General features: G+C 41.9%; 1 protein-coding gene across 2 annotated transcripts in view; it reads left to right on the plus strand.

The window, feature by feature from the left end:
• ITGA3 (integrin subunit alpha 3) overlaps positions 1-20,370 on the plus strand; it is a 71,322-nt gene extending 50,952 nt beyond the window's left edge. Inside the window, exons 14-26 of one of the 2 annotated variants that reach the window (XM_063459272.1) lie at positions 1,373-1,470; positions 3,174-3,339; positions 3,500-3,562; positions 3,710-3,789; positions 4,761-4,838; positions 5,039-5,141; positions 5,247-5,426; positions 6,893-7,000; positions 9,678-9,791; positions 15,039-15,137; positions 15,822-15,947; positions 19,240-19,380; positions 19,977-20,060. In XM_063459272.1, the coding sequence (XP_063315342.1) occupies positions 1,373-1,470; positions 3,174-3,339; positions 3,500-3,562; positions 3,710-3,789; positions 4,761-4,838; positions 5,039-5,141; positions 5,247-5,426; positions 6,893-7,000; positions 9,678-9,791; positions 15,039-15,137; positions 15,822-15,947; positions 19,240-19,356 (1,332 nt within the window). In that variant the 3' untranslated portion in view covers positions 19,357-19,380; positions 19,977-20,060. Of the gene's footprint in view, positions 1-1,372; positions 1,471-3,173; positions 3,340-3,499; positions 3,563-3,709; positions 3,790-4,760; positions 4,839-5,038; positions 5,142-5,246; positions 5,427-6,892; positions 7,001-9,677; positions 9,792-15,038; positions 15,138-15,821; positions 15,948-19,239; positions 19,381-19,976 lie in introns of both variants that reach the window. The other variant, XM_063459273.1, reaches the window with a different exon arrangement.
• Positions 20,371-23,513: the final 3,143 nt, after the last annotated feature.

Genomic DNA, 23,513 nt, shown 5'->3' on the forward strand with positions numbered 1-23,513 from the left:
AGATTAACAGTGCGTTCATCTTTTCAAGGTTTAGTAAATTTAGTGATAATTGTCAAGCCTTTTTTTTTTTTATAAAAGAAAAAATGAGCAGAGAATTCAGAATACCATCAGAAGCCAGAGTCTTCACAGTCAGAGTCTTCACAGTAAAGAATTTGCAAAGTTATAGATTGAAAACCTAGTGTGCCAAAGGCATAAAGAAACTGCTAAACAGATTATGCAAAATTATAGTATTTAAAATTATGTGAAAGCATTTCCTGATAACAAAACAGCTTTAATTGCAACACTTTGACATTTGAAATTATTGTTGTATATATTCTCCTCATTGTAGCAGACTGTGGCATAATATGAATGTTGCCCACAAAAAGTTTTTATTCTACTTTGTGTCCGTCCAAACACCAGATGCATCTATCCCTCCTGTCTTCTCAGCCACTGTTAACTAGAGAAAGAGCCCTGGGTTCCCTCCTGCCTCCTCATCCATTGTACAGCAGTGAGCGTTAAATGTAGGAGACTCTTACATGCCCCGGCTACCTCCGGTATCTCTGGCCATTGTGTGCAATATAAAACAGCCATGTCCCTGTAGATCCCCAGAAACACACAGTGGGCTCCTTCCTTTCATCTCACCCTACTGTGTGCTACAGATAAGGGGTTAAATGCAAACGGTGGTGGTTCCACGGATCCATTAGTAACCCAGAGGAAAAGGGCTACCTCCTATTACCTCTCCGAATGTGCAACACCTATTATAACCCATGTAATAGTTTCCCTGTTCCCTCATGTTCTGTACGATATGTATAGTAGAACAGGCAAGCTTGCACTCTACTACTAATACTATGTGCAAGTCACCACTATATTTAAGTATGTTGGAAGGTAAACATAAAAAATTAATGCAAGAACCCACACGTATAGTGCCCAGAGGGTGCTGAACACTTTGTTACACAAGACATGCACTAAATCTGTTTTTTGCTTTCCTGGTGCACTGGTACCACCTAGTGGTTACTTTCAAGCAGTGCATTAGTGATAATATGTATACTGTATTTAAATGAACACTCACACCCCATAATAACTTCACACATGTCGTGTGTCCTTAAGGGGTTAAACCCCAAACTAAGGTCTCCAGTGCCTGACACAACTTCTCCAAGCTTCTGTTCTCTCTGCACGCAGTATGAGGAAGGTTTATCTGAATGGCAGGTGATGCTCTCAGTCTCAGCTTATCACTGGCTGTCCGATTGAGACAAATATTACTTACTGTTTTGTAGGTTTTGTAACTAGAACCATTATTGACTGCTTAATACTTTACACTTGTAATGCATACATTTCCAGCATATTGACTTTATAATTCCCAGTTCTACAATCTAATCCCATTCTTATGTTTTAGATACACATTAAGAAAGAGTGCGGGTCGGATAATGTATGTAGGAGCAATCTGCAACTGCAGTATGAATATCTGGGACCAAATCAGGAGGTGCTTCCAAGGTCAGGGCTTGTAATATGGTTTATCCTACAATTAGTATAACTAATAACTTTTTTTCCTATATGATATTTCATTATAGAGAGAGAGGTTATATGGAGTAATAGAAGCCGTTATAACTCCTCCTATTACTCCATATACTCTCTCTCTATAACTCCTCCTATTACTCCATATAACCTCTCCCTATAACTCATCCTATTACTCCATATAACCTCTCTCTATAACTCCTCCTATTACTCCATATAACCTCTCCCTATAACTCCTCCTATTACTCCAGATAACCTCTCCCTATAACTCCTCCTATTACTCCATATAACCTCTCACTATAACTTCTCCTATTACTCCATATAACCTCTCTCTATAACTCCTCCTATTACTCCATATAACCTCTCCTTATAACTCATCCTATTACTCCATATAACCTCTCTCTATAACTCCTCCTATTACTCCATATAACCTCCCCCTATAACTCCTCCTATAACTCCATATAACCTCTCTCTATAACTCTTCCTATTACTCCATATAACCTCTCTCTATAACTCCTCCTATTACTCCATATAACCTCCCCCTATAACTCCTCCTATAACTCCATATTACCTCTGTCTATAACTCCTCCTATTACTCCATATAATCTCTCTCTATAACTCCTCCTATTACTCCATATAACCTCTCTCTATAACTCCTCCTATTACTCCATATAACCTCTCCCTATATCTCCTCCTATTACTCCATATAACCTCCCTCTGTAACTCCTCCTATTACTCCATATAACCTCTCTATAACTCCTCCTATTACTCCATATAACCTCCCCTATAACTCCTCCTATAACTCCATATAACCTCTTTCTATAACTCCTCCTATTACTCCATATAACCTCCCCCTATAACTCCTCCTATAACTCCATATTACCTCTGTCTATAACTCCTCCTATTACTCCATATAACCTCTCTCTATAACTCCTCCTATTACTCCATATAACCTCTCTCTAGAACTCCTCCTATTACTCCATATAACCTCTCCCTAAAGCTCCTCCTATTACTCCATATAAACTCTCTCTATAACTCTTCCTATTACTCTATACAACTTCTCTCTATAACTCCTCCTATTACTCCATATAACCTCTCTCTATAACTCCTCCTATTACTCCATATAACCTCTCTCTATAACTCCTCCTATTACTCCATATAACCTCTCTCTATAACTCCTCCTATTACTCCATATAACCTCTCCCTATAACTCCTCCTATTACTCCATATAACTTCTCCCTCTAACTCCTCCTAATACTCCATATAACCTCTCTCTATAACTCATCCTACTACTCTATATAACCTCTCTCTAGAACTCCTCCTATTACTCCATATAACCTCTCCCTATAACTCCTCCTATTACTCCATATAACTTCTCCCTATAACTCCTCCTATTACTCCATATAACCTCTCTCTATAACTCCTCCTATTACTCCATATAACCTCTCCCTATAACTCCTCCTATTACTCCATATAACCTCTCTCTATAACTCCTCCTATTACTCCATATAACCTCTCTCTATAACTCCTCCTATTACTCCATATAACCTCTCGCTATAACTCCTCTTATTATTTCATATAACCTCTCTCTATAACTCCTCCTATTACTCCATATAACCTCTAACTATAACTCTTATCATTTGTTATATAGTTTTATTTTTATATATCTTTTGATACTACAGGGTGAACGGAACGCAAGTTCTATATTATGACTCGGATTTGAAGTTTTTGAATCTAAAAGTGACAGTAACAAACTATCCAAGTCCCACTTCGGCTGCTGATGACGCCCATGAAGCGTCACTGAATGTTTCTATTCCCACAGGATTCCTGATCTACTCTGTGAAACCAGTGAGTAGCTAACATTCATCTTCTCCCTGTGCCATACCGATCACTTCTGTCCAAGTGAAAGACGTAATTTGTCTCTCACTTCCACAAGGGTCCAATCCTTTTTACTGCAAATTGCTCCCATTTGCCAGGTCCTGACTTTTAACTCTGCTTTCTTAACCAGGTGTGCGATCTGTTCGATACCGTCTCATGCGATATTGGAAATCCTTTTAAAAGAGGACAAATGGTAAGAATATCTTCGATACAAGGTCATATTGCATCCTTTACTGTTGATTCTGTAGTAGAAAGCAAACATTATTATGGTTTATTTTTTGTATTCATATGTTATTTCTTATTCCCGACATAACCATGAGCTTTTATTTTCTTTTAACAGATGGAGATTAACATCAAATTTGAAGTACAAAGTATTTCTTTAAAGACAAGAGAAGTGGTTGCAAGTCTACAGCTCTCCACGTGAGCAAAGAAGTCCTGGGGCATTTAGAGAGCGACTAAAAGGGGGCGCGGGTGAATGCAATGGAATAAGGAAAGATGGGTATTTAGCTAAGGGGTTAAGAGAATCGGAGAAGTAAGAGGTGCCTTAGAAATAAAAATATAATTTAGCCGAGTGAAGATAAAAAGAAGGATGGTCAGAGTTATTGTTTGGATCCTGGTGCCATATAGTACCCAAGATCACAAGTTACCTTCGCTGTTGGAGGCCACAAGTATGTTGGCTGATATTACATGTGCTGCTTTGCATGTCAAGTCCCAGGTAGAATTTCTGCACTTAACGACCATTTGTACAAGGATGGTTACATTCCAGAACACTGGCCGTGCTGTAAAAAGCCCTTCTGTAGCTCATCTGGTGCCTACGTATTCTGAAGCAGTGGTGCTGGCTCTATGTCAGTGCTACGGAATACGTTGGCACTTTATAAATACCTGTAATAAATAATTTTCAGCCATTTTATCCATTTCCCTTCATCCTTGTATTCCATCTGCATACTGACTTTTCCAGTTCTGAGTTGTCTAACGGACTTTGTCCTCTGCTTCTCTTGTTTGCCTGTCTTCATAATCAAAATTAAACCTTTGCAACCCGCCCTAATCATTGAAAGGATTTGTTTAAATATCATGCCGTATTAGGCCTTAATTCCTGAACTTGGATCATGAATGGCATACCATATCACATGTTAGAATGCATACCGCATTAACATCATAATATCAACTAAGTTACGGCAGACTGGTTCCGGTCCGATAGTGAGAAATGATGGGAGAGACATAAGAAAGGGACATAGAGTACAGAAAGAATATTGTAGTTCATTCTTACCAGGTTTATTTTAATCTACTTCACTTTCCCTGTTTGAAATTCTACTTTTTTTTCACAATACTTCCCTTTCAATACTTTAATTTTTTATTTATCTCTCATCAGAACTCTCTTCTCTGTCTTCCAGGCTAAGTAAACAAACAGATCTGGAACCAAAGTATGCATACCTCTTGATAGATTACACATTGAAGACTGCTTTCTCAGTGTAAGTACCCTGAATACATACCTCCTTAGTCTGCAACCCATCAAACAACAATGTATTAAAATACCTGTCTACTCACTTATACTGTGGATTAGCATGTGCGCAATGCATCAGTATCTGAATAATGAACACTTTTAGCCTAACGTTCTTACCTTGTCTTTGAACATATTTATGGCTTTTTAATCCAATACGTTGTCTTCTAGGTCTCCTCCCAATGTACAGACCTACTTTAGTGGTGAGGTCATGGGAGAGTCTGCTATGAAGACTGTTGAAGACGTAGGAAATCCTGTAGAGTTCTCATTTTTGGTAATATATATATATTGGCGGCGTGGAGAAGTTATAAATATAGATATGCAGAAAAAGTCAGATTGTCTAAGTGTATACTCCTTTCTTTTATGATGTTTTTTTAAGGTACTAAATGCTGGAGAACCTTTGGAGTCATTGGGAACGTTGCTCGTAGTGGTGACATGGCCATATGAAGTTAGCAATGGGAAGTGGCTTATTTACCCAACTGAAGCTTTAGTAATCAGCGACGACGATAAAAAACAGTGTAATCCTCCCGGTGATATAATTGACCCTTTAAATCTCATGGTAAGTGTATACGAAAATTTAAGCAACTCATTTCCATGGCTTCATAAACATCTCACACTCCACTTTCTGCCAATGCTTTGGGGGGAAAAAAACAAAACAAAGAAACACAAACATATTGGAAATTCTGGGTGAAATGTCTGCCCAGTAGATGTCATCTAAACTTGTAATAATACTGAAGTGGAGTTCTTTCCAATGGATTTGAATGTATTCCAGAGTCCAAGTTGATTATCTTTTGTTATTTTCTAATAGTAACTGAATGAGAGCGAGCAAGAGAATCAGCTCTTTTAAAGGGCCTATTCTTAAATAGTCTACATTTTAGTTTATTTCTGAGGTCAGCTGTTTAGAAAGAGGAAAACAAACAAACAAACAAAAAAAAACTTACAGATCCAAGCACACAACAGCAAACTTTTTGTGCAGCTGCATGCATATCCATAAAGAACATTTTCAGCTACTGTCATGATCTTTTGCAGGTCAGATAAGAGACTTATGCCAGGGTTGACTTGAGGTTCTTTATTTTGAATCTTTGGCATGTTTAGACAAGGTAACAGGATAAAAAGGGAAAAGGAACAATAAGGAATACGGGAGAAAGCAGAACCTATAAATGAGATTACAGGTATCAAAGTTAGAGGAAAATCTATAAGAGAAATTATAGGCTAGGAGGAAGAAGGAGAACCTATAAATGGAATTACAGGTAAGTATGAAACCGTATTTATAGAAATAGAAGTTTAGGCAATATGCCTCAAAGCATGTTTACAGGAAACCTATAAGAGAAATTATAGGCAACAGGCAAACAATATAACAGGACAGAAATAAACAGAATATAATAAAGGCTTATGGAATTTAGGTTAGTCTAAGTTGAGGTGATCCGTTTTTTTTTTTGTCTGGAGGTTGTAGAGCAGTTACCAGATAGGTGGAACACGGTTATCCAGGAGAGTTGCAATTAGACGGGAAGCTTGTAAAGTTCAGGCAGGTTAGATCCAAAGCAACAAGGAATAATTAGGAAACAAAGTCCAGTCTGAAATAAAGCAGGTTGTTTGGATGAATAAGGATGGATCAAAGGTAATCCGATTTGAACAGGTTCTCCGGTATCAGCATGAGCCAGGAACAGATGTCTTGTCTGTATTAGACCATAAACAACTATCAATGTAAAGGCCCTTAGGTTAGTATGGTGTGGCCTCTTATAGCTCAATTCAGAATTCAGATGATCATTTTAGGTAGGTGTGAGAGACTGAGCTTAGACTAGGGGTTAGGGAGGCCGCTTGTGGTGGAAAACAGGTATTGGAGTAAATAAAACAGCCTAAGAGAAATATATTTGGTTGTCAGGATAGGATCCTGAGTTAGGATTCCTGACAGCTACATTAAAAATTGTTTTCTAAAATGTTTTTGAAAAAGACATCGCCTTGTTTGGTATTCGTTGGATAATTTGTTTCTCCATCTTGATTCATGTACTGTGTATTGCCCCCTAGCATTCAGATAAATCGGAATCCGGAGGAAGGAGACGAAGAGAGATAGAAGAAATCCCGGATGTTAAGACTCTGGCATCCATCAAAACAGAGAGATCCATGTTGACACTTGTAAGGGTTTTTCAAAGACAGTTGTGGTTGAACCAGGCTTGTGTAGCGGAATATGGTTTCACTATGGCTCCTCATTTGTGTTCCCTGTATGAATATGTTTTAGTACCTGCAGAGGACTATTGCTTCATTGAGTCACGGAGAAAAATACACGCTCATTTTACTTTCATTTATTTTAATAGGTATACTTTCTTTTTATAACCCATATTTAGTATCCCAATCCATTAAAAGGAAAACACATGATATACAGGGGCGATAACAGGGTAAAAAAAATCACCTTGGGCTTGAGCTTAAGACAAACAAGCCTCATCAAACTCCACAACTGGTTTACACCTGCAATAAATGCTTCTTGACACACTTAGATACATACATAAAGACGCATACAACAGACACACAGATACACACATTAAAATACACACATGTTCACAGACGCATACGTAAACACAGAGATCAACAGGCATATAAAGACAAGCACATATAGACAGGGTAGACAAAAAAGGAGAGGAAAGGAAGCCTTAGACAGGCACTCAATAGGTAGGGGATAACCCTCAAGAACTACCAGGGTAGTAACAAACAAAACAGAAACAAGAAGAGTGCCCTGCGTTATTAATACGTAACCTTTAATAAATATATTGATAAAAATAGGTGAAATACCACCAAAAAATGTGAACCAATAAAAAACTGTTATAATTCCAATAGAATGAAATATCGAAAATAGGTTATGAGTGCCAAAGTATTGACAGATTATAACAGATGTTCCAGCATGTGAGGGGTTAAAAACCCAATTCCGTGAACCCCCACCATGTTGGAAGTATAAACTGCTTCAAAAAATGAATAAAAAGAGAGGACATGTACTGAGGTGATCGTTATCCCCACGGATATACCACTGGACGCTAGAGCGAAGATGGTATCACAGTACTAAACTGAGGGTAATCTGCCCCATGTTTATAGGTATACCCATGTGAACGGAGACCTCATTCTATAGATCCCTGAGTCCATACGTGAGACTTCAGTAATGAACTGTTATCAACAATTGTAAGTCTATACAGTGATACGTAGAAGCCTGAATCTAGAGAGAGGTCCTGTTCAAAAGTTTTCAGTGTCCTCTCCTAAATAGCTATGTGCAAAAGAGCAGTAATTTCGCACATGAAAATATATGAAAAACTGAGATCTCCAGGGTATGAGGTTTCAGATAGATCACATAGACATATAATGTAGGCACACTGGGTAACAAGCTGTATACATTGGTAACATATGTGAGATGTTAGATCGACCATGGGAGTAAAACACTCCTAAATGCAGATCGCTAACACAGCCATTGTAACTGGTACAGCCTTAATGCATGGTATAGTACCAATGCTAGTCAGGTATACCCCCCTGTGTCTCCTAGGTACCCCTATATGGCCTAACACATATATGCATGGGTACCACAATCAATAATGTACCCTCAGTCCGTATTCCATGATAAGTCAGAGAGAGACTTCAAAATGAACCCGGGGGAAACAGGATAAAAGACACGGCCAATGCAATAGTGATGATGAGAAGGTTTTAAACTGCTGCAACATAGCAGTAAAACTGTGGCCACTTAACCGGGTTTCTCCTAGTAGGAGTTTGAAATCAGCTCAGGACCCATAATATCACGAATGCCATGATGAACAAAAACTGGTGATATGGCTGGATCGTCAGCCCCTGACGTGCACGTTTCGCCCGCAGCTCATCAGAGGGGACACCTGCAATAAATGCTTCTTGACACACTTAGATACATACATAAAGACGCATACAACAGACAAACAGATACACACATTAAAATACACACATGTTCACAGACGCATACGTAAACACAGAGATCAACAGGCATATAAAGACAAGCACATATAGACAGGGTGACACAAACACAGGCACATAGGGGCATACACACAGGCACACAATTACACAGGTATACAAAGACACACTCAGACAGGATACAGTGACATAAGCAGAAGCACAGACATACAGGTAAGTATATACAGGCTACACATGCATTCAGAAACAGACAAAAAGCACACTTAGGATACACAGACACAAGGAAAATACACACTATGAAAATATTTTTTCCACCATCTTTACCTGTACTCTGTGCAGGGGGGTGGTGATCTGCGGCCAGTAAACATTTGCTACAAGCCTCTCCCTCTATATCGTGTAAACAGTAATGGAGAAGAGACAGAACGCTGTCCTCCATGCGCTTAGAACCCTCAAAACTCTCACTATTTCTCTCAAGCTGCTCTCCCTCCCAGTTTCCTTGTTGAGCCCTGGATCCGAGGAGAAGCAGCACAGTGATACATATGGGAAGGAGCATGGCAATAGTGTCATATTCCCACGTTTATATGTTCTGCTCAAGACTGGGGCTCAACAAGGACACCTGGAGGGAGAGCAGTATGGAATAATAGATCCAGGGATCCACTTGCACTCCCCCCAGATAAATGGTTTAGGTTACAGAGCTCTACATTTGAGGCTACAGTCTAACCCCCTACCCGAGCAACCTCCGTGGTCATAGGCCATTCTACATCCTTTCATCGTGACTCTGTTTTCCGCTGGTGTCAAGCACATTGTCTGTATCATTCTTTATGTAGTTGGGCAGATTCGTAGAACTTGTTTTTGTTTATGATATTGTTACATTTCCAATTTATCTTTGCATCCCCAGAGATGTGCAGGAGGTGGTGCAAATTGTGTGCAATTTACTTGTCCGATCACAAACTTGACAAAGACAGCCACAGTGACTGTGCGAGGGAGAGTGTGGAATAGCACGTTCCTGGAGGTGAGATTTAAATATTAAAAAGGGACCATTAGGGAACCAATTAGCCATGCCCAAGAGGCTCCAAGTGGGCGTAACCCATAACAATTAATTAGATTAATTGTTGGAAAATTAATTATTGGAAAATAGGTCCAAAAAAGGGCATGTGAGTCCAAAAATGGAGATCCCTTCAACTGATAAAAAAAATGGTAGAACAACGTTATTAAAATATACAAAAATTAGGGTAAATGACAATATTTTTGCACATTAAAAAGCCATGAGGTTGTGGTGCATGATGGAGGTTAAACACTTTGGGTTTAGATTTAAAGGGACACTATAGTCACCTGAACAACTTCAGCTTAATGAGGTTGTTTAGGTGAGTGCTACAGCTACCCGGAGCCTTTTTCTTGTAAGCACTGTATTTTCTGAGAAAATGCAGTGTTTACATTGGAAGCTTGGAACACCTCTTGTTGCAGTCAATCAGACGGCCACCAGAGGGACTTCCGAGTTCAGAGGCCCTAAAAAGGCCTCTCGTCCGATGCATTCTGGGTGAATGCATCAGACGGGCTATCAGCACACAAAGCACTGTGAACGCGCTTTGTGTGCTGACAGCCTGTCAGCACTGCTGTGGGCGTGGCTTCAGCTGACAGCTGAAGCCCGAACCCACAGGGATGCTGTCTGGCCACAATAGTGGTTGAGGGGGGGGGGGGGGGGGGGACGGACCTACTCTCCTCCCCCCCCCCCCCCGGCCCCCACCCCTGAGCGGTGAGTGGGGGCCCTAAAAATAAGGGTGGCACATACTGCCCCCCCGGCCCCCACCCCTGTGCGGCGGGTGGGGGCACTAAAATTATCAATAAGGGGGGACCTATTGTCCCCCCCCGGCCCCCACCCCTGTGCGGTGGGTGGGGGCCTTAAAATAAAAAATAAGGGGGGGACATACTGCCCCCCCCCCGGCCCCCACCCCTGTGCGGCGGGTGGGGGCCCTAAAATTCACAATAAGGGGGGGGGGCCTACTGCCCCCCCCCCCCCCGGCCCCCACCCCTGAGCGGTGGGTGGGGGCCCTAAAATTCACAATAGGGGGGGGACCTACTGTCCCCCCCCCGGCCCCCACCCCTGTGCGGCGGGTGGGGGCCCTAAAATTCACAATAAGGGGGGGGACCTACTGCCCCCCCCGGCCCCCACCCCTGAGCGGTGGGTGGGGGCCCTAAAATTCACAATAGGGGGGGGACCTACTGTCCCCCCCCCGGCCCCCACCCCTGTGCGGCGGGTGGGGGCCCTAAAATTCACAATAAGGGGGGGGACCTACTGCCCCCCCCCCGGCCCCCACCCCTGAGCGGTGGGTGGGGGCCCTAAAATTATCAATAGGGGGGGACCTATTGTCCCCCCCCGGCCCCCACCCCTGAGCGGTGGGTGGGGGCCCTAAATACAAAGGGGGTGGGGACCCTAGTTAACCCTCTCCCCCCCCCCCCCCCAAAAAAAAAAAACTTATCTCCCTACCTACCCCCCTCACCCTAAAAATAATGAGGGGGGACCCTTTAACTAAAAACCTGTAAAGAAAAAAAAAATGAGATAAAATCAACTTACCATTCGATGTTTTCTTTCTTCTAAAATCTTCTTTCTTCAGCCCCAAAAAAGGCCAAATAAAAATCCATAATAACCGACGCAATAAAAAAAAAAAAAAAAAAACCCGAGCGCAAAAAAAATAATCCATCTTCACCCATGGAGGGCTCCGCGCAGACTGAGCTCCGCAGGGCGGGGGAAGGCTTATAAAGCCTTGCCCCGCCCTGCAATTAGGCTAAGAACACTCTGATTGGTGGGTTTAAGCCAATCAGAGTGCTCTTTGTCATTTTACAAGCGTGGGAAAGTTCTTTGGAATTTTCCCACGCTTGTAAAATGACACAGAGCAATGTGATTGGATGGCTTGAAATCCATCCAATCACAGTGCTCTTTGTCATTTTACAAGCGTGGGAAAGTTCTTTGGAATTTTCCCACGCTTGTAAAATGACACAGAGCACTGTGATTGGATGGATTTCAAGCCATCCAATCACATTGCTCTGTGTCATTTTACAAGCGTGGGAAAATTCCAAAGAACTTTCCCACGCTTGTAAAATGACAAAGAGCACTGTGATTGGATGGCTTGAAATCCATCCAATCACAGTGCTCTTTGTCATTTTACAAGCGTGGGAAAATTCCAAAGAACTTTCCCACGCTTGTAAAATGACACAGAGCACTGTGATTGGATGGCTTGAAATCCATCCAATCACAGTGCTCTTTGTCATTTTACAAGCGTGGGAAAATTCCAAAGAACTTTCCCACGCTTGTAAAATGACACAGAGCACTGTGATTGGATGGCTTGAAATCCATCCAATCACAGTGCTCTGTGTCATTTTACAAGCGTGGGAAAATTCCAAAGAACTTTCCCACGCTTGTAAAATGACACAGAGCACTGTGATTGGATGGCTTGAAATCCATCCAATCACAGTGCTCTTTGTCATTTTACAAGCGTGGGAAAATTCCAAAGAACTTTCCCACGCTTGTAAAATGACAAAGAGCACTCTGATTGGCTTAAACCCACCAATCAGAGTGTTCTTAGCCTAATTGCAGGGCGGGGCAAGGCTTTATAAGCCTTCCCCCGCCCTGCGGAGCTCAGTCTGCGCGGAGCCCTCCATGGGTGAAGATGGATTATTTTTTTTTGCGCTCGTTTTTTTTTTTTTTTTTTTTTAATTGCGTCGGTTATTATGGATTTTTATTTGGCCTTTTTTGGGGCTGAAGAAAGAAGATTTTAGAAGAAAGAAAACATCGAATGGTAAGTTGATTTTATCTCATTTTTTTACAGGTTTTTAGTTAATGGTCCCCCCTCATTATTTTTAGGGTGAGGGGGGTAGGTAGGGAGATATTTTTTTTTGGGGGGGGGAGGGTTAACTAGGGTCCCCCCCCCCTTTGTATTTAGGGCCCCCACCCACCGCTCAGGGGTGGGGGCCGGGGGGGGACAATAGGTCCCCCCCCTTATTGATCATTTTAGGGCCCCCACCCGCCGCTCAGGGGTGGGGGCCGGGGGGGGGGACAGTAGGTCCCCCCCCTTATTGATCATTTTAGGGCCCCCACCCGCCGCACAGGGGTGGGGGCCGGGGGGGGGACAGTAGGTCCCCCCCCCTTACTGATCATTTTAGGGCCCCCACCCGCCGCTCAGGGGTGGGGGCCGGGGGGGGGCAGTAGGTCCCCCCCCTCATTGATAATTTTAGGGCCCCCACCCGCCGCACAGGGGTGGGGGCCGGAGGGGGGACAGTAGGTCCCCCCCCTCATTGATAATTTTAGGGCCCCCACCCGCCGCACAGGGGTGGGGGCCGGGGGGGGACAGTAGGTCCCCCCCCTTATTGATAATTGTAGGGCCCCCACCCGCCGCTCAGGGGTGGGGGCCGGGGGGGGGACAGTAGGTCCCCCCCCTCATTGATAATTTTAGGGCCCCCACCCGCCGCACAGGGGTGGGGGCCGGGGGGGGGACAGTAGGTCCCCCCCCTCATTGATAATTTTAGGGCCCCCACCCGCCGCACAGGGGTGGGGGCCGGGGGGGGGACAGTAGGTCCCCCCCCTCATTGATAATTTTAGGGCCCCCACCCGCCGCACAGGGCGGGTGGGGGCCCTAAATTATTATTGATAATTTTAGAAAGCGAGCTGAGCTGTCAGTCAGACAGCTCAGCTCGCGAACGCGCATTCCGCGCACATGCGCGGTAAAGCGCTCAGGTTCTTCATAGGGCGGCATTCAATGCCGCTCTATGAAGAACGCGATTGGTCCAGCGCGAAGCCGTCCCATTGGGCCCCGCGATTTCGTCATTTTGACGAAAAGGGGGCGCGGCCTAGCGGGGAGCTCGGCGCTGGAACGGAGGTAAGTTTTTAATATAAAACCACCGATTTTTTTTTTTTTAATGAATGAAAGTTCATATAAAAGCAAGAAGGAAGGCTGGGGGACCTGTCTTTCTTGCTTTTATATGGTGACTATAGAGTCCCTTTAAGAAGGTACATATGAACCACCCATTTCACAGAAGGAGCAATTCACCAGGGTCTTAGACAGGGATAACCCTTGATGCCGCAAAGTGCCAGACAAAAGGACTCAAAAAAATATTTAAACTTATTTGAAAAAAAACTACCACTAGAGTGTTTTACCAGGTGGAAATGGTGGAGTGAAAAAATATAAAATAGCAATCCACTTGTGTACAATATATAACCACAATAATATTAGAATAGCAGATTCTCCATTAGAGAAACAGGTCCCAATAGACGTATTTAGATAAAATGCCCCCAAAGTTATTTGAAGTAAATCTTACCTGATATAAGACTAGATTTTTAGGTGTAATATTAAAAGACCCCTTTAAGAATCTGCCACAACAATATTTGATTAACAAATACTCCAAATGTAAAGATAAGTAAGAGGGACTAAACGTTGCTTAGTTGGTCAGGCCCAAGTTCCATCCACCCTTTCTTTCAGTAACGGGGTGATTATTAATAGGAGTGACCCTCCAACCTCCCTCAATTTATACCAAGGAGTTATCCCCACCAGTGACCAAACTAGTGAATCAAAAAGTGCTCAAATCATAAGTGAAATAAATGTGAAACAAATAAGCCCGACGAGCGTTTCGGCACCGAAATTGCACCTTCGTCATGGCTTTTTAATGTGCATAAGTACTGTTTCTTACTCTAATTTTTCTAATTGTTGTATATTCTAATAAAGTTCTACTGTTTTTTTTCTTTCTTTATCAGTTGGAAGGATCTCCATTTTCTGACTCATGCCATTTTTGGGGCCTGTTTGTATATTTTGTAATCGAGATTTAAATATTGCCCCATGATCTGATATTATCACTTGATTATCTCAATCGATCTTTTTTATGGTAAACTAGTTTGCATAATAAACTGATTCGTTGGTAAAATCAGACCATAGATATCATTTAGGTTTTTTTTTCCTGGCTCATTCATTAAGATTTATTGACAGTGATGTCACCCCTGGTTTCTGAAGATGTGACCTCATTCTGGGATGTTTATCATCCCGTTTGCCTCTTCCTTCTGTCTTCACAAGTATTTATTTTCCCTACTTATTCTAACTTCATCTTCATGCCTCGTTTTTTCATCTCTAGTCTCGTAATTAATTTTTTTTTCTCTTTTTCTCCTTCTGTTCCTCCACCTCTTGTACTTCTTTTGCTCTCCCTTCGGTTTTATGTCCTTTGGTCCAAATATCTTCTCTAATTTTCTTCTGTTGTCCTTGTTGTCCCCCTGTTATAGGATTACCGAAATGTAGATCGAGTGCGAGTTGAAGGGGCAGCTGAACTTCATCTCCAAACTGATATTCCCACCATAAGGATGGAGAGTCGCTCTGTAATGGTAAGTAATGGTAAATCGACAATAAAATATCGCTTGCATTCACTGAATGTGTAAACGTCTAGAGTGTGAAAAGTCTGCTGAGAGTATCACAGTAGTATTTACTTAAAGAGACACTCTAGGCACTATAACTTTTTCAGTTCATTAAGCTGGTTATAGTGTCTTGGCACTGTCTCTTACCTACCACTGCAAGCCATAACATAGCCACCAGGGGTAAATGTCTGCTTGCTTGAGCTAAATTTTCACAAGTGGCATTTACTTAAAGGGACACTCCAGACCCGTAAAGTACAATAGCTTGCTGAAAAGCTTTATGTGTGAAGAGTGTGTCCTCTTTATTTCATTATTGTCATTAGCTACAAATATATTGCTACACCAAGTCTCCCCTTGAACCATCTTTTTTTCTATTCTATCTCTGCCTCCCTCATTCACTTCCACCTGCCTTTTCACACTACTTTACCTATCATTTCCCTTTCTTTCTATTTTCATTTTGTTTTTCTCTCCTTCCACATTTTTATCATATCTCTCATTGCTCTCTCTCTACCCATCACCATTCTCTTCCATTCTCTTCCATTCCATTCCAATCCTTTCTTTTTTTTGTCTCTCTACTCTCCCTTAATCCCACCATATATATATATATGTTTTGCCATATACCACAATTCAACTGTTTCATTCTGTTTCATGTTTTAGTTCTCGGTATCTATTGACTCATTATTGGTAGAACCTCCGCAAGCAGAGATCCCTCTTTGGCTGATCATCGTCTCCGTGGGATCCGGCATTCTCCTCCTGGGAATTATCATCCTTCTTCTTTGGAAGGTGAGAGTCAACACGTTGTGTGTACAGATCCTCGCTAGTCACCCTGAAACCCTTTCAATTTACCTCCTATCCTTTAGTACTTTCCGTTACCTCTCACCACTTCAGATGTTGCTTCTAATTATACCTTTCTTATATTTATTTCCTGCAAAGGTTCTTATATTTGAATTTTTTTATTTCTTACTAAATGCAATTGAGTAGCTTAGAGAGAAGATAAAGAAACTTTAATCATTTCTAGACAAGGAATTCTGTTATTCGCAAATGCTGTCAGGGAGTGAAACATTGCTCACACCACGGTGAATGGAAGATTGATGTCGCCATGACTATTAGTGTGTACAGCATCTTCATCTTAATATTTTGCTAAATTTATTCCAGAGTAGACCCTGTTAGCTTTTACCACATACAAGTAACCCATACAAGTGCATGCAAAACAATTTCATTTAAGTTTGAGTTCGAAAAATGTGCAGTTTGCTTCCACGCTTTTTAGAAGATCACTATAGTGCCAGGAAAACAAAGCGGTTTTCCTGACACTATAGTGCCCTGAGGGTGCCCCCACCCTCAGGGTCCCCCTCCCATGGCGCTGAAGGGGTGAAAACCCCTAAAACCCCTTCAGCAGCTTACCTTATTCCAGGGCTCCCTCGGCGCTGGTGACCTCTCCTCCCCCGTCGACGTCCGCTCCCTCTGCCGACGTCAGCGGAGCCGAATGTGCATGCGCGCAAGTTCAAGTGCCGCGCGCGCATTCAAGCTGTCAATAGGAAAGCATTTTTTAATACTTTCCTATGGACGTTTTGCGCGATGGAGGCATAATATGCTTCCAGCGTCGCAGATGCGCCTCTAGTGGCTGTCCGGAAGACAGCCACTAGAGGTTGGCTTAACCCCAAATGTAAACATAGCAGTTTCTCTGAAAGTTCTATGTTTGCATCTGAAGGGTTAAAACCTGAGGGACATTGCACCCAGACCACTTCATTGAGCTGAAGTGGTCTGGGTGACTATAGTGTCCCTTTAATGCACAACTCCATGTATATTATGACAACAAGATCAAAACCAAAAAATACACAAAGTAACCACACACAGTAAGACTAAAATAGAACAGCCATGTGACAGATAATCTTGCCACGGTAGGCATAATAGTTATCCCTTTTACATTTTTGATAATTGACGCATGCAAAATATCTTCACTTACACTTTAATTAGGCAAGAGAATAAGTAAAAAAAAAAATAAAAATACTCAGAATACAGTCATAGTAAGGAGGGCCTTCAACAGTCCAAATATGAAGTAAGGCAGGCACAATAATATATGTCAGGGCATAAATCTATGTATTGCCATTGGGAAATCTAAGTTTATTGCAGTGAATGATAGGTCATATGCTTCTTATAATTTTTGAGGATAAAATAAGGTTTGAGGTTGTTCAGCAACACCACCCTGAGCTAGCATCTCCTGCAGTTAGAAGCAGTCTGCCTAAGAGATCCCACAAACTATAGATGTTTGAATGTTACTTAAAGGGATTCTCTAGTGCCAGGAAAACAAACCCGTTTTCCTGGCCCTAAGGGCTCCTGGAGTGCCCCCCTCCCTCCTGCCCCCCCACCCCTCGGTGCTGGGTCAGGCTCCGTCCATGCTCCTCCGTCGGGGGACCTAATGCGCATCCCCAACTGTCAAGGACAGGACTCTTAGCCTGCAACATCTGGTTTGCCCATGTTTTGATCCGTCCAGACAGCAGGTTGATAGCCGCTCGGACCATGATGAAGTCGGTGGCATATGTCCGAGGCTTTAAGGCAAACAACAATTTGCAATCCACCTTAAAGTACTGGAAGGATGTACAGCTACCGTCAAATCTCTCACACATAACAACATATGGCTCAGAATAAGCAGGTTCCGGGGCTGGGCGTACTGTGCCTTTAAGAAATTGAACTTCTCGCTGCAGCTCCGAAACAATCTGGGCCAGGCTGGACACTTGCTGGGTAAGCAGTTTGCACATCTCTCCGGACTCCATGATGGTCACTTGGTTATGTCACGGCTTACCTTGGATGGAGTCCTAAGTGCAGAGATGTTTGCTCACCCTTGCAGATGAACACAGCCCACGGTAATCAGATAAGACGCTACCTGGGCTGTCAATCTGTGTACTGGCGCTTAAGCAGGAACAGTAACCAGGTACGAGGAAACAGACAAGGGCAAATCCAGAAGAGTAGTCAGGCACGGTATCAAAAACGTCAGGGCAGGCGGCAAACAGGCAATAACGTAGATTCCGCAAGCAGGGGTCACAAACAAAGTCAGTCTTAGGCAACAGGAAACATTAGACCTCCCCATTGGAAAGCATTATTCAGTGCTTTCCTATGGGGATTCCGGCAACGCTGGAGGTCCTCATGCACAGCGTCATTTAGACTACCAAAAGTCATCTAGGAACCCGGAAGTCCCTCTAGTGGCTGTCTAGTAGACAGCCACAGCCACTAGAGAAGGACTTAACCCAGCTAGGCAATTATTGCAGTATATAAAAATTGCAATAATTACACTTGCAGGGTTAAGGATGATGGGAGTTGGCACCCAGACCACTTCAATGGGATACAGTGGTCTTGGTCCCTACAGTGTCCCTTTAATTTATTGTGCCAGTCCGAAAGAGTTACCTTGGCTTGCAACTGTAGGCCCTGATTTGACACTTCAAGGATTCCTGAGTTTTTTTCTTCACATATTTTAATGAACATTTACAGCTTTTTTAAGTTTGAGTCCTCCTGGCTCCTTCCTCCCAGCATTTGGGTGCTTCCATCTTAAAAAGCATACAGAGAAGGGGAGAAAATAAAAAAAAGGTTTCTCTTTCTTATTTGCATTGCGTGCCCTGGCACCTGGGCTGAACTGGATTGTGATGTAATTTGCTAAATTTTTCTTTTTAGTTTAAAAACTAAACCGAGAATCACATGGGAAAAAAAAGGTTAGTTCGGTTTATAGCTGATTTCCAAGGTTTTATTCAATAGCACATTTTGACACAATAAAGTAGCTATCGTGGCTATGTTAAGAAAACCAAAACCTTTTTTTTCCCGCAGAGATGTCCTTATAAAAATAAAATACACCATTGATACCATTGCAATCTCTTCTTCAATCTCTTGCTGAGCTCTGTCACTCAGTTCAGTCACTTACTATTAGGCTTTTGACCTATATACTTCCTTTCTGTCAACATCCTGAGTCCTAAAGTTGAGTTCTGTCAACTCTTGTACTTCCCTGTAACTATTCAAGTCTTTCATCTCTAAGTTTCTAATACTGATTCCTTCGTATGGCTTGGGCCCTGATCACTTTCCTGCATTATAGTGTGGATTCTTCCGGAGGGCCAACACCCGCGCCATGTATGAGGTCAGAGGTCAGAAGGCCGAGATGAAGATGCAACCATCGGAGGCGGAACGTTTAACCAGGGAGCTTGACCTCTGACCCCAAACCCCAGTTCCCACTCGGGTAACCAGAAAATCAGTTCCGGACAGCTTTTTCCCGGAACTCTCCGAGCTCTTCTCACTGCCTCTGTATACGCACATACATATATCTGTTTTCTTATATCTGTATGTTGGTCTGGGTATATAGAGAGCACAGTCTATGACACATTCTTTGCTTACACTCTCTAAGCAAACTCATTTATAATGTGTCTCTCATATTGTTTTCATACAATTCTTAATTATCCGTATCTGCTTTCTCTTCTTAGTTAATTTATCCATCTAGTCTTTCTAACTTGTATCTCTTGTTTTGTTTTTTTATGTTTGCCATAAACTTTTTTTCCTGCTAATATTGCTAAATTTAGAATCTGATATTATTGTCCAGTTTGTGATATTATCTTCCTGTCTTTCATGTTATCCCTTCACCCTCCTCTAAAACATTAATTTTCGCCTTCTTTATCATCTTCATACAACCTCCGCACGCTATTATTAATCCTTCCTCATCTTTTCTTCTCTGTCTGATCATTTTATCTTTGCTTTCTTTTTCCATCTTTGCTTCCCCATCCCATTTCTCCCTCTCTTGGCCATTCTCTTTCCCTGTACCCTACCTCACTCCGTTACCAGGTTGGATTCTTCCACCGGGTCGGATATTACCGGCTGGCTCAGACTCACAATGCCGTGTGTGTCCGGCTGGAAGAGAGACAGAAGCTCTGCTCCCAAATTCCTAACAACCAAAGGCATTGGGTCACCAGCTGGCGGGAGACAGCCAGATACTACTGAGAAGGCTCTCTACATTCCATGACCAACACAATACACCTCGCACTGTTTCTCTGTAGAAAAAAGTAATCACTGGAATTTAAAGGAAATGGAAAATATTAAAGTGACAGAACTGAGTGGGATACAATTAACCTGACATTCTGGAAATGGGTGGGGCAAAATATCCTAGGGGAGGAGCATCTTATACTTCGGTACTGGATTTTGCGGTACAGGCTACTTATTGACTTTGGGGGGGAGAGGGGGTGGGACGTTATTCAGTGACATTATGTGAAAAGATTATTTTGTTGACACTGAAAGAGATATATTATCCTGGAACACTGGATCAATGCATATTTTTATTTAACCCTGGATTGGGATTCAACCAAGGACACTGAACGAAGTAAAATTATTTCGATAACACTGGAGAGGATTGAAAAAAGTCCGATAACACTGGAAAAAGCTGACCATATCAATATGTAAAATTTAGCAAGTGCATTTTGCCAAAATAAGAAATATACTTTTAAAGGGTTTATATTTTTCTGGAACTTTTAAAAGAATCATGTCAACCTTTTACACTTGAGGGGACAATCATACCTGCGTAATCGCAGAGAGCACAGTCCGTGCTGCTAGAGAGGCCATCATGGCGAAATAACTTTGTTAGTCGGTGTCACTGGCAGGGGACAATTAACCCTATGACACTGGAAGAGAATCATCAGTCTTCAACACTGGAGGGGATATATTCTCCTGTTGCCGTAGAAGAGATCAGGTAGTTGTTGTTTTTGTTAACACAATGGACAGAATACCCAAGTAATCATATAGATAATTAATGTCCTACTGTGTTCTGAAAAGCTCCATAGATATATTTACTGAATATGACACTCCCAGTCTATATTTCATGTTTATATTACCAGATGTGTCTGTAAATAAAACAGAATACCATAATAAAAATTAATGAGTTTATATGTCCGTGTTACTGAGTTACTGGGAAACATCAGAGAACACAAGATGAGTAGGTCACCAATAGAGCGGTAAGTTTGGACTTCGAAAGAAAGTAAAAATAAAAATACAGAGGGAGAAGGTTGGTTGGGGATGATCCCATTGTACATCACTGTGGAATATGTTGTTGCTTTATAAATATGAAAGGGTTACTCTAATCCAAAAACAGTGTTTTGGGTTAGAGTAACCCTTGCTGATATGCCCCAAAAAGTAAAAAAAGAAAGGTCTCACTGCTGCCCAATTCTCCTCCGGTGATGTCACTTCTCTTCACTGCGGGGATCGGAGTAAGATCCCATAGGATGGGATGAGGGGAGGATTTGGGTGGCATGGAGGGGATACCATATCCCCATTGGTCGTCTGTTACTAGCATGCTTTATGTGCTGAGTTACACCTTTGGCTGCAAGTTTTATCTATGTTTCAATCTGAAATACTGCACATACAGACTCCAAGCACCACAACCACTTCAAATCACCGAAGTGGGCAGGTTAATGAGATGTGGGGAGGGGAGAAGTAAAAATACAGGAAGGAGCAAGAAGGGAGCATTGGAGAAAGTTGCATAGTGTCGAGTTTGAAGTAATTTCACGTTATATTTTGTCACAAGTATTTTGTAATACAACAAATAAATATATAATTTACTTGTGTTATTAATTATTTTACCTGTGGTACTGTTATACGAGACAAAATATACTGGTACAGGCTCTGCCTCTGCTCCTGATGCGCATGCGCAGCAATGACCGCGCTTGCATTAGTATTTCCCCCATAGGAAAGCATGTATAATGCTTTTCTATGGGGTTTTACATGACACTGGATGTCCCTATGCATTTATTAAAAACTGCAATAATTACTTTAGCAGGGTTAAGGCACCTGGGACTATGCACCCAGACCACTTCAGTGAGCTGAAGTGTTCTTGGTGCCTATAGTGGCCCTTTAAGTGTGAATCGGGTTGAAATTTAAAATTTGCGAAATGTGTAAATCCGATATTTTATGAAGAATTCTTGATTTTAATCCAGCCACTGTATAGTACAGGATGTGATGTGCTATTTTGATTGAAATAAACAAATTACAACAAGATTGACCTTAAGTAAATATGAGAATTGTAAGCTCCGTTGAAATGCAGTGAATTTAACTGAATTTTGTAACCGCACTTTTACTTTAATGAATTACTCTATAAGAATTATAGATAATTAACACTTTAATTAATAATCCCACATTTAATTGTGTTAGAAAAACTATGCGCGTCATTATGTGAGAAAAAAACTTTCCCTTTACAAGGTACTTATAAAAGCTTCCTAATTACCTACATGAGGGTCTATAGTAGAATTATAGAGTATAGTAGTTCTGTGGGGTGCATCAACAAGGACTCCAAAACGGTGCATATCTAGATGTTGTAGAACTTCAAATCCCACTATAGTCATCTAAACAGCTTTAGTTTAATGAAGCAGTTTTAGTGTATAGATCATGCCTCTCAGGTTTTACTGCTCAATTCACTGCCATTTAGGAGTTAAATCACTTTGTTTCTGTTTATGAAGCCCTAGCCACATCTCCCCTGGCTATGATTGACAGAGCCTGCATGAAAAAAAATAACTGGTTTCACTTTCAAACAGATGTAATTTACCTTAAATAATTATATCTCAATCTCTAAATTGAACTTTAATCACATATAGGAGGCTCTTGCAGGGTCTAGCAAGCTATTAACATAGCAGGGGATACGAAAATCTTAATTAAACAGAACTTGCAATAAGGAAGGGATAAACTTTAGATGACTCTTTACAGGAAGTGTTTAGGAAGGCTGTGCAGGGAGGTGTGACGGGTTCATAAACAAAGGGATTTAACTCCTAAATGGCAGAGAATTGAGCAGGGAGGCTGCAGGGGCATGTTCTATACACCAAAACTGCTTCATTAAGCTAAAGTTGTTTTGGTGACTATAGTGTCCCTTTAAACTTCAGGGGTTCTACGGTTAGGACATCCTTAAGCCAAGATATACACACAGGCAAAGTTTTGTTCTCAAAAAATAAACATAAATGAGACAGAAGAAGAAAGTGTCTGAAATGCCCTAATAAAAGTGTCATATAGATATGTTGTGGTGGAATCTCGGTAAAAATAAATTTAGTAGGCCGAGATTACCACGTGGCATGTGTACGTGCATATGCTGACGTATCGATCAGTTGGTTGCACGAGGCAAGATACGATCAGTAGTGTACGGAGCATGTGCAAGAATACAGGATATAGTATTCCCCCTCCTCCATTGTGCTGGACAAGCCATGCGGTCAAACAGGAAGTTAATTCTTATTTGTGTTGATTGGTTAAGAGAATGTGCGGGTGGAGCTTAATATGGGAGGAGTTATATGCCTATATAAGGAGCCTGCACTATTGTCCGGGGCTCAGAATTTGCTGTATTTTGGTGACATT

Source organism: Pelobates fuscus, chromosome 6, assembly GCF_036172605.1.
Source record: "Pelobates fuscus isolate aPelFus1 chromosome 6, aPelFus1.pri, whole genome shotgun sequence".
Taxonomy (NCBI): Eukaryota; Metazoa; Chordata; class Amphibia; order Anura; family Pelobatidae; genus Pelobates; species Pelobates fuscus.